Source organism: Scomber scombrus, chromosome 11 (assembly GCF_963691925.1).
Source record: "Scomber scombrus chromosome 11, fScoSco1.1, whole genome shotgun sequence".
Lineage (NCBI taxonomy): Eukaryota > Metazoa > Chordata > Actinopteri > Scombriformes > Scombridae > Scomber > Scomber scombrus.
The window spans coordinates 14,719,586-14,732,021 of NC_084980.1; the positions used below are offsets into that span (position 1 = coordinate 14,719,586).

At 39.7% G+C, this 12,436-nt stretch overlaps 1 protein-coding gene across 3 annotated transcripts; it reads right to left on the reverse strand.

The window, feature by feature from the left end:
* Nucleotides 1-1,426: 1,426 nt before the first annotated feature.
* Nucleotides 1,427-10,488, reverse strand: LOC133990870 (schwannomin-interacting protein 1-like). Of its 3 annotated transcripts, none has more exons than XM_062429283.1 (7): nt 10,459-10,488; nt 8,238-8,347; nt 4,971-5,088; nt 2,718-2,924; nt 2,215-2,338; nt 1,793-1,886; nt 1,427-1,511 (listed from the first exon to the last, which is right to left on the reverse strand). In XM_062429283.1, the coding sequence occupies exons 1-7, from the start codon at nt 10,486-10,488 to the stop codon at nt 1,460-1,462; spliced, it is 735 nt and encodes a 244-aa protein (XP_062285267.1). In that variant the 3' UTR covers nt 1,427-1,459. The 3 variants fall into 3 exon arrangements, with proteins under 3 accessions (XP_062285267.1, XP_062285266.1, XP_062285269.1); XM_062429282.1 differs by having other exon boundaries at nt 8,223-8,347; XM_062429285.1 differs by lacking the exon at nt 2,718-2,924.
* Nucleotides 10,489-12,436: the final 1,948 nt, after the last annotated feature.

Sequence of the window (12,436 nt, forward strand, 5' to 3'; positions counted from 1 at the left end):
AGCTGAGGGTGAAAACACTGTTAAAAATAGCCAGACAACAAGGCATAGTCTTCATCCTTTTAATAAAATCTCTTTTAAAGGACTAGTATGTAGTATTTAGTGGCATGTAGTGGTGAGGCACATTGCAACCAACTGAATACCCCTCCCCCCCATTTAAAACATATAGGAAAACCTATAGTGGCCGCAAAACTCACAGAAACAGTGGAAGGCCCTCTCTGGAGCCAGCGTTTGATTTGTCCAATTTATGCTACTGTAGAAACACAGCAATGCAGCATGGTGGGTTCCATGGAAGAGGAGCCACTCCTGCTCATTCTAAGGTAACAACAACACAACAATTCTTATTTTCAAATGATTATGAATATTATATTCCATTTCTGCCAAGTACATTACATGCCACTAAATTCTGCATACTGGACCTTTAAAATACAATATGCCCATAAATCTTTTTAACAGATAAAATATATATATATGTATAGGTTGTGATTTGTAATATTTTTATTTTACATTTTTTATTGTTCACCCTTTTTTAGAGTTAGTAAACTGAGCATAACAAAAATCACATTGCATATTATTATTTAGAGGCTGCTCAACATGCCTCTACTTTTGCTTTTTCCCTGTGTACTAACTTAAAATAATTTTATAACCTATATCTTCTCATTTTAACTATTGTACAGATGCATTTGACAAATACACATTTGTCTTCATAAAGTTAAAAATGATGTTCATTATAGCTCTGAATGCATCTTTAAATAGCAGCGACAGAGTTACATCCAAATTTGTGTCTAAGTGATCCTGACTTCAGAGAAGCTGCTGCAGCATTTAAACACCACTGTGAAGCTAAGATGTAAATCTGAATGGATACAGGTAGTGTTTATCATTTTCTACTGCAACAGCTTAGATAGTTTTAGAAGAAATTCCATTGTTTAAAGCAAAGACACAGTGCCCTTAGTGAAAGAATGAATAAAGACATGGCTGGACAGGAGAGTCTGATCACTCACCCACTCACCCATTTGCAAAAGTCATCACCCTTTTTGAAACAAGTGAGAAATGAGGCGTGCAGGCGCTCCCTCCGGTCCAGCATGAACATACACAAGTGTACCGTGCAATATCATGAGCAGGTAAATCAGAGTTAGGGATGAAATTAAGTCAAGAGGATTCCTCTAATTCTATGAAATATGGCATTATTAATCACACTGAGTGGAAGTGAAAAGCCTGCACGAACTCTACTGTGTCCATATTGAAAAACGTGATCACTCAGCCTCTTTTAGATGTTCTCTTTACGGGTTCTCAGACAACATCCAGCAGTGCTATACATTACGAGTGTGTGTGTTAATACTATATGGCATATTCAGCTCTCCAGAGACGGTCAGTACAGATGGAGTTTCATTAGTAACCTTAGTGACAATCCATGAAGCGGTGTGTTGGATGGCGTGCAGATGGGCGTGTGAAGACAGGGAGTTTATTTAGACATGGCTTTCTGTGCCTGGTGCCGCTGATGGCTGTGGGCATGCCTGTCGCAACAAAAAGACAAGAGGTGCATTAGTCTGAGCACAGAACATACAGTGCATGTCCAATTATATGAAAATGCTATGCTATGTTTGCTATGTATTCTATATATACGTGTGTGTGTGTGTGTGTGTGTGTGTGTGTGTGTGTGTGTGTGTGTGTGTGTGTGTGTGTGTGTGTGTGTGTGTGTGTGTGTGTGTGTGTGTGTGTGTGTGTGTGTGTGTGTGTGTGTGTGTGTGTGTGTGTGTGTGTGTGTGTGTGTGTGTGATGTAATCAGGCCATTCACCTGGTGAGGTCCTCTATGTCCACCAGCATGGCATCTTGCTCCACATGTAGTTCATCCCTCATCAGAAGCAACTGCACCAGCTCCTCATTAAGACCTGTATGAGATTAGATGTACAATGCATTGCTGAGAGTGTCACTATGGGGTAAAGAAAAGGGATTTTAAGAGCATGATTTTTCTAAAAATGGTTAAAAATGCTCATACTGTGAACTTTGTGTTGCCATTTGATACTTCTTTGTCAGTATTGATGCTCGGTGATACTAGAATAAAGTCTTTTTTTGATGTTTTGATCTGGAAAACAAACCTGTCACTGAAAACTTAATTTCCCATGTTGGGGGCTTGTTTTTGTATCTCAGTCTGGACACTGATGAAGCATGTATGTGCAAAGTTGTCTGTTAGTACTTGTGCATGCCTCTTCTACTCACTCTGAATCTGTGAGTGTAAGTCATTTGTGATGACCTGCAGCTGGCCAAGACTCATGTCCCTCATGTCCCCTCGCCTCAGATTCCTCTTCATCAAGCCCTCGCTGATGTGGGGCAGATGGGGAAGCTGCATGCATACACACACACACACACACACACACACACACACACACACACACACACACACACACACACACACACACACACACACACACACACACACACACACACACACACACACACACACACACAAACACACAAACAGATATGTCAATCTGTCATATCAAAAAGGCTCAGATTTATTTAATTTTCTGCTCTTTTGCAGGCTAGTATCAGGGGATTGTAATTTTTATTGTATTATACAGTAACAGCAACTTACAGTCAGTAATTCTATTTTCACTTTGTATTTTCCTGTGTTGTATGGATATTTCATTGTCCTGGATCATTTCCTAAAATGCCTTTTTAATGAAAGAAGGTCTTTAGAGATATCTCTTTCTCTGACTAACCAAGTATGCAACAGGTGAACGTCTATGCAGTTGGATTTGCCTCTCCACCTCCACCTGCATGCGGGCCATGGGTCTTGCCAGAGCCAGCGCCACCCGGGCCTCCTCCTGGAGTCTCCGTTGCACCCGCCAGAACCCACCGCAGTCATCTAAAGCGTCTGAGTCCTCCTCTGCTGTGTCTCGATCTGATAACGATGAGCTCTGCTTGCTCTGAAGAGGAAGTGGTACAACAGTTATTTCATGATGTAACAGCTAATGTGGTTCTCACATCTGGTCATTACAAAGTGTGATGATTCCACCCCCATAAATAACCTACAGGTCTATGATATGGGTGTATCTGACCACAAGGTGCTCTCAATGAATTTGACATTCCTGTCACCTAAACCCAAACTTGAAATGCTTTTTTGGATCTGGGAAAGCACCCAGCCATCATAACTATGGACTTCCAGCACATCACCTGGCCAGCTTCTGCATCAGTGGATGAACTAGCGGCACTCTACCATATATCTCTGAGCAGTGTCTATGATCTTCATGCCCCTGTCAATACACGGGAGGGTAATTTTTCACGCTCTGCGCCCTAGTTTATTCATGACTAAAAAATAATAAAAGCAGCTGAATGTGTCCTGGAACAATACGTCAGATGCTGTGAACATGCTATCCATAAACTGGTCTTCTGTGAACATCAAAGGACTTACTCAAAGACACACTAATTAATACCAGTTTCCTCCAACAGCTTCATTGACTTTTTCAGAGCTGTCACCAACATCTGCTATGTGATGTCCAGCTCTTCCAGTTCTTGCCAGCTACAGACCCTCTCTCCAACCTGTCTTTCTTGTCCAAGGTGTTGGAGTAGGTGGTTACTTTTGAGCTTCAGGACCACCTTAAACAAAACAACCTATTTGAAATATTTCAGTCAGTTTTGGTTCAGCACACAGCACTGAAACAGTTCTACTCAGGGCTGTGGATTGTACTGTTAGCAGCTGACGCAGGGCTCCCTTCCCTCCTAACTCTCCTTGACCTGAGCGCTGAATTGACACAGTGGATGATACTATCCTCTTAAAGTGCTTTCACATCACCATTGGAGGGTGACTCAAGTGGCCTCAGAGCTACCTTTCCGGTAGGACAGTATGTTTCACTGGGAAGATGCAGGTGTAGACCTATAGTGTTCTGCAAGGATCGGTTCTCGACCTTATCCTGTTTATCCTCTACGTGCTCCCCCTTGGACGTGTCATTAGCAGATATGGGACATTTTTTATTGCTATGCTGATGATATCCAGCTGTACATCAAAACCGCACCAAGCCCTATTGCAGCCATGTTACACCTCAGAATCTGTCTAAAGTAAATAAATAAAGGCCTGGGTGACAGCCAGGATATCCCTCCTTCCTCCTGAGTCATTAATCTGTGTGTCAGGTTTGACCTAAACACAAAAGAGTTTTTGTTCGCCAAGTGCTTGCTCATGAGGGAGTATTGGGTCTCTGTAAAATAAAGACGACCGTTTGGACCTGCTCTATGTAAAAACTCCCCTGATATAGTCTTTGTTGTGATTTGTTGCTATATAAATAAAACTGAATAAAATTGAACTGATTTGAACCCTCAGCTGACATGATGACCATAGAAGACATCTATGCAAGGGAAATGTAGGGAAACTTGTCTATACCTTTATCTCCTCAAGAGTGAACTATGTAATGTGCTCTTTATAGGGATCTCTGGCAGGAGCATCCAGAAGCTCCAGTGCACCCAGAAAAAGCGCTTCCAGGACCCTGATCAGAGTATGTAAATACCAACATTTAACACCAATTCTGTTTTTAATGCGCTGGTTCTCTGTCACCTTCAGGATTGACTACATAGTCCTGATCATACCACAAACCGCGATCCACAACCTCAGATTTGCCAACAGCTTGCTCCTCCAGGCTCCCACTTCTAAGCTCCACACCATAGGGCTTCGAGCCTTCTGCTCTGCTGTACTATGATTGTGGAACAGCCTTCCTAACCATCTGGGGTCAGCACAGACCCCAGATTTTTAACTAGTCTTGACTAAGGTCTAAAACCTTTTTCTATTCAGGAAGACCTTGTAATCTTAACTCTTATTACTATTTACTTTATGTTGTGTGGTCTATGTTGTATGAGTTTCACTATCAATTGAAAGTGCAATACAAATTAAATGTATTATTGTTGATATCATTGGTGGGACCAGACAGAAACACATGTTAAACACATACATAACAATGCATATTGACTTTTTAAACGATGCATACCACTGGTGACAGCGGTGTGTCCAGACTGGTCTCTGTCCTGCTGTCCTCAGCATCGCTGTCTTTGTCACTGCTGCTGTCATTAACAAAACACACCTGCAAGTTCACTCCACTCTGCAATCTGAGAGGAAAAACATAAAGAGTGAACCTAAGAGAGGAAATTTCAATCTTCAGTTACAGACACTTAATAAGTCATCTAGTCAAAATTAAAACCTAAAGGGTGAAAATGGAACATACTGATTGTTGTCTCATTTTGTTTACACACACACACACACACACACACACACACACACACACACACACACACACACACACACACACACACACACACACACACACACACACACACACACACACACACACACACACACACACACAAGAAGAAGAGCATGTAGGATGTTGAAACTTGATAAAGATTTAGGGTTATTGATGCCCAACAAGGAGATCCTAAAATACATTTTAAACAATCACTAATATGACTTTAATTGTGCATTTACAATTACGAAGCATCAAATAGAAACAAAAAGTAAATCCTTAAAGCTACAGTTTGTTTGTGACGTTGATGTAATTTCCACTAACAAACAAAACTCTTTTAAGTTTTGTGGCGATCTAGACTATGTGCTACATTGTGTGTTAGATTCCATGGGGAATCAGCTGGATAGTTTTATATGACTCCAATGATTAAATTGAGTGCTTGTTTTTGTATTTATCATTTTAAAATAAGTTCACAATTGTTAAAAAGTCTTTAAACGAGACTAGGTCAAAACCCAGTTTTTGTCTAGACTGTATATGAAATGTCTGAAGATATCTGCTAAGATTTGTTTGTTTAAAGGTAATATAAGATGTTAACTGTTTCAGGAATTTAATTATATGAATGCATTGTTCATTACTGGAGAAATTATGATTGCTAAATATAAATAACAAGTCATGCTCTTTTAGTAAAATGTCTTAACAAAAATATATTTTTAGATCCAACTGAAAATCAGCCCAAGACATTGTCACATGTACACACAACACAAACGAGACAAAATCTTATTGTTCCAACTTCTCAAATGTGATTTGATGCTTTTCTTTGTCCTACATGTTAGTAAACTGAGTATCTTTGAGTTTCAGATGTCACCTTGAGCTATGTTTCATCAAAACAGGATTTTCACTATTCTCCGACCTTTTTAAAGCCAAATAATTAATCAATATCAAAAACGATTGTTATTTGCTGCCCTTCTATGGCCGAAATGGAGCAACATCCTGTGGACAGCCCCTTAGGAGAGTGGAGGCTGTCATATCAACACGTTATGAGACATGGTTTTAGAATGAAATGTTAAACAAATATATGTGGGTGTAATATCTGGGTGTCCACATGCTTTTGGCCACACTGTTTCTCGACTTCAGTAACGTCACAAGCTGTGACCTATCAAGTGAAGTGTAGGAACAAAAGAAATAGAAAGCTTCAATGAAACAACTAAACCCACAAACATGCATAGGGCTCTATACAGCAGTTACACAGAAGCCATTGAAACCTCAACCTCAGCATTTACAAGTGCTCGAAACACACCATTCACTCAATTCCAGATCGTGACACACTCACTTAAAATAACCTAACAACCCAAAGTTAGCTCTGGGAACAATAACTTATCCACAATCTCACAAACTGGACAAGGTGGTGGTGGAATTTCCACCCCAAACTAATCCCCAGAGGGTCCACCTTTGCCTCCAGGTCACATGACTGCAATTCCTCCAGTCACTGCTGCAGACTTCTATTGCGTATCACTTCTTCTTTCAACTGTGCTTCCTCAAAATGTTAGCAAGCAGCATGGTTGGGCAGCCCCATTGTTTGACGCCCACTCCAGTGGAACAAGGCAGAGTTATTGCAGATCCCAAGCTCTTATGAGCAGAGTTTTAGGTGTTGTGGCTTTGGCTTAACCATATTGTCTGATGTAATGCAAGTTGTTGTGTGTGTGTGTGTGTGTGTGTGTGTGTGTGTGTGTGTGTGTGTGTGTGTGTGTGTGTGTGTGTGTGTGTGTGTGTGTGTGTGTGTGTGTGTGCGTGCGCGTGCATGCGTGTGTGTGTATGTGTGTGTGTTTTAGATTCTGTCTTTATTAGGTTATTGTATCATTTTTGGATTGAAGATTTAAGATACAAACTGTTATTATAAAACATTTTATTTGTTAAACTTCTTTTGTATTCATCTTTTGTATAGGTTTATGGAAATAGTGCAAACAAAAAATAACACAACTTTAGACTAATGCACTAAACTTTTAATAACATTTAATAAAAGAAATACAAATATTCAGAGATATGAAATAATGTGTTAGTAGTCTGTTTACTTTGTTTTTTTACTATCAATGCTTGAGTAGCAAATGGTGATATTTAATTGTGAAGTTAAACCCTTCAAATATTAATAATAACCCAGCATGATAATTTTTTTTCAAACTCAACGAACACACCAGGCAGTGGCATCTCTAAGTTTCTATATAAGAAACTTGTCATGCAACAGAGATTAACCACTGTGCCACACAGTGTCTGTGCAGACTCTTTCCATATTCATGCTTCCTTTTTTCTGCTTCTGGTTGTATATTACTTATTTTTTGGATTGACTGTAAACACGACTGTGACTTATTGGGAAAGCTTTCACTTTCCTTTTGCTAGGTTTAATGACTCACTCTCTTCCTGAGTATGTTATCTAACACACACATGATAATTTGACTTATTCATTCTGCCCTTGTGTTGAACTATGTTGCACTTTTAAATACGAGACTCAATAGACTTCCAGAAAGTACCCACTGTCGTTTACTGTCAAAAGTTATTGATGCCCACAAGCCAACAAGCCAAGCTAATCAGTTCTATCTTTCTGATTTGTGGTGATTGTACAATTAGTTCATGAAGTGAGCTGCTGAATAGCTCCCTCTCCTGGCTATAACATAATAAACTACTAGTCCTTCTAATAATGACTTGCATTTGCCATGTAGACCTCAAGCTATTAAATACATGCATTGATAAGTGTGTTAGACTGTTCAATATGGTCAGCAATATTAGAAGGAACTTTCTTTGCAATTATACCTACAATGATGTTTTTCTGTCAATCAATATTTAAGGTTATCTAGGGCGTATCTCACTGTTACCCAACCATCTATCTAAAAATAGAATCTAAAAAAAAAGATCTAAAGCTGTCAGCTGTCAGGAGCTCATCTATAAAAATATTGCTCGCATTCTTCAAAGGACGGCATTGATCAAAACCTAACACATCCATACACACACTCGATTGAAACCCACCGGGAGGCCGGACCGTTCTTGCTGCAGCTGGTGTAGATGACTGGCTCGTCGTCATAGAAACTGCCAAGGGCAAGTTTCTGCCTGATGGACTCTCTCTCATTCCTCTGGGCCTGCCAGAAACCAAGAAAAATGCATGAATATAAAGAAAATTGATAAAAGTGCTGCTGCTGTATAGTGCCACCTCTGCTTGATTGACCAAGTGGGTCATACTTGCAGGAGGAAATATTAAACTGAGTGGGTAGATTGCTGTTTAAATTGAAGCTATATATATTTGTATGGTACCAAAATGAGAAAGAAAGAAAGGAGGAGGTCCAATATGGATTATGTAAGTAGATGGAAAGAATGAAGCATGTAATCCAATTTCCTGCTATTCACCCATTAGGATAAGCTAGTTGGGGGTTCACAGATGACACTATATCATTTTAACTTAACTTCAATGTCAGAGCTAATTATTAATAAAAATCAGATACTCGGCCTGCTCTTCATCTTGACCAAAAGTTTCAATAACAGGAACAGGCATCACAGGTTCTGTAATTTTCCCAATCTGTCTATAAATAATCAGTTACCCCAAAAACATAATTTTTCAATAATCAATTTAAAATGATTCAATGGTTAAAATAGAATATCCAGTCCCTTGCTATTACAAGGGTATTACAATAAAGAAAAAAGCTCATCTGACAGATTTAGTTGCTCCAAAGTAGATTGACATAGGTCAGGTGAAGCAATATATGGCTCAGGTGAACTCAAAGTCTCTAGTGGGTATTGGCATTTTTTCAGCCTGGTGGTGGACTGGTGACCTGTCAAGGATGTACATTGCCTTTTTTAATTGGCGAATGATCTAGCACTTTATGTCCTCAACAGTGCCTTGTTAGCACCCTATTTCAACAAATACAGCACAGTTTACTCTGGTCCCACACATAATCGTATTATTGTGTAATATTTATTAATTATTGTTTTAATGCACTGAGGTATTTTTGCCAACAGGACTTTAAATGCTATAACTCAATAATAACAGTCTTTCTTTGCTTACTTGTCCACTAACAGTCCATCATCAAGCCAGCAGCTATATCTAAAATGGTTAAAATGCAATGTCATTCTGCTCTGGTGTTTGACAACTTCCTTCCTGTCTTGGCTTACTTTTTTTTTTTTTTTTTTTTTTTTACATTTCCTTCTGTTTATTTTTATTAGAGCAAGCATGTTGTTTCACTTACTTAAATTACTGATTTAAATGTGTCCTATTTCCTTCTTTTCCTCTGCATTTACTTCATTTTACCTCCTTTACTCCTTAACCTAGATTATTTATCATGTTCACTTTATATTAGCTTCTGCTCTTTAACTGCCCTCATTAATGCCCTTTGACCCGATGGGTTTAGGTCTCTTAATTTCTATCTCAATGCAGAGAACTTCTGAACAAAATGCTTCAGCACAACATGATTTTCTACCCTGGCACCATGGAGAAAGTATTTTCATATAATGGCATTGTGCCCTCATGTCCTAAATCTGTCTACATAAACACTCTCCACTCATGAACAACCATTGAATAAAAACTTGAATCTCTTTTTTATGTGTCAGCGTTCTCTCTCTAAATACAAATTTAGAACCCGCCTGACACACACGCACACACACACACCCTCTCCTTTTGTGACGCATCATTAGATGAAGCTGTGATGTAAGAGCATAAATCACAGTTCATTTCCTTCACTCTCCCAACCAACACACAGCCTACTGCAAGCTCATCCACTTCAGACAGCTGGATGTCCTCATAGCAGACTCTGTTCACACACACACACACACACACACACACACACACACACACACACACACACACACACACACACACACACACACACACACACACACACACACATTTTATAATAAGTATATATTGTAGCAAAAGCACTTTGTGGCCTCAACAAATAATAATTACTTAATTTGTATCTATAAGAAACTCAAGACAACACACTCTATTATCATCAATTTAGACATGGAATTACTTCAAATTTTACTACAGATATGTATAAAGACAGAGATAAACAGGTGAAGACCATATATGAACACACCCACAACCCCCTACAATCACATATCCACTCGTCCAGTATGGCTGATTCATCTACAGCAACACACCCATGGTGAATACCTATCATGTACACCTGAAAATATTCTCCGACATGCTACACCTCACAATTACACATACAACACATACAAACACGGATCCACACACCTGGTAAACGCGTTTTTCCTGATGCACCATCCTTCAGCGCATGGTATTGAACAGCCAGCCCTGCCCTTCTCTACACTGCAGTGAAGCTAGACCCAGGAGACCCTCTCATATACTGCAGCTCCGTGCAGGAGAGTGAGGGTGGGAGGGAAGGAGGGAGGGAAGAGAGAGCAGTGAAGGGAGGGAGGGAGAAAGGCAACAGAGAGAGGAGGGGGAATGTGGGAGCAGGAGAGGAAAGAGTGGGAAGAGACGGAAGTGGAGGAGGAGGAGGAGAGAAAAACACAGGAGGGAGGGGAGGGACGGATATTGTGTGGAGCAGAGCTGCTCAGAGCTGCCACTGCTCTCCAGATATGTTATCTTTTCTTCCTCACATGCTTTCTCTCTCCTGGCTTGTACCCTACATCTTTCTTTTAATGAAAGAAAAGTAACAAATGGTGACTGCTAGAAAGCTGTGTCCTGATATGAATAGACAGACCATACAGATATACAAGAAATAAGTGCAGATTAATGGCTGCACAGCAAGGGTGAACAACATGGCAGACTAAAAGGCCAAGCTAAACATAGTCTGATAAATGAGCAACACTGGAAAACAAAACCATTAAGGAGGCTGCAGCTGATCAATAACAGCTCTTCTAATAAATGTCAGCATTTTTGAGTAACACTGACATGGCATCTGCATCTGCTCGTTGGCCCAAAGCAGAGCACAGAAATTTTAATCGCACATTATTTGTTCGTGTTGTCTCCTAAAGGAATCTATCCATTGCTCCACAGATTCAAGTGTGATGAGCCGTTAAGAAAGACAAGAAAGAGCAGGATGCACGTGCCCCCATGTGCATACAGAAACGCAAATACATGTACACACATACCTACATCCCACAGTGCTGTGTCACAGTAACATTTTGAGTCATCTTTCATCCTTCATCATCATCAGAGGCCAAATATCCACAGCTTCTCTGTCCTCAGGCATTTCCCTTAGGAGCAGTGTCTACACCATTTTCATCATATACTGTATGGATATACTGTATAAACCAGATAGATTGGGATTATAAATGCTGTTATGTGAATACTGTTATCAGCTTTTGCCAACTTATTTAATTTTTAATCATGATGTTTGACTTTCAATGGTTTGTGTTTTTCTATTTATTTAGAAACCTGGACTTGTACTGAATCACTTTTTGCTCTTCTCCTAGTTTGTTTTCTTAAGCAATGTAGAAGAATTTGTGAGATCAAATTGACTCAGAAGGAGTTGTTCAGTGCATGTACGGCTGAGACAGACAGAGAGATGAAGACAATCACTCACAGAAATGCTGGACAGTCCTGTTCGCCCTCCATTATAACAGTCTTCTGTCTGTGGTGCAAAGATGTCCTGGAGCTCCTCAGCCCAACTTCGGCTGTTTACCATTCGCCCCTTTCCACATCTCTGATGCTGTATGTCATCACCATTGTCATCATTTCCACAGTGCATCCACCAATGGCCTGCTGTGGCCTCTCTCATGAATACTTCACCTTCTTCTTCCTCATCCATGTGCATATCGTAGTCCTCCTCCATAGACACAAACAGTTTGGAGTGGGTGGAACAAATGTCAGGGTTAGAGGAGGGAGTATAGCTGGGAATATGGCTAGAAATGGACTGAAGATAATCAGAGGTAAAACACAGATCTCTGACCAAAATCAACCTCTTGTATGCTGGAAGTATCCGTCTTTTGATTTACATGGACTCTTTATCTTCCCTGTGATCATACAGATAAGAGAAATTAACAAAATTGCAACAGGTCTTAAACATAGATTTCTATCAATATTTAAAACATTTATCCCATATTTTTATTCTGTGATTGTTCAGTTGTATTCTTTTTTCATTTATTCTATATGAACAGAAGTTAAACGGAAAAAACATTCTGCCAAACTTCAACTGTATAGATGGCACAGTATAACATCCTAAATTCTAATCACCTGTTAAATAAATAGGTTAAGTCATACTGTA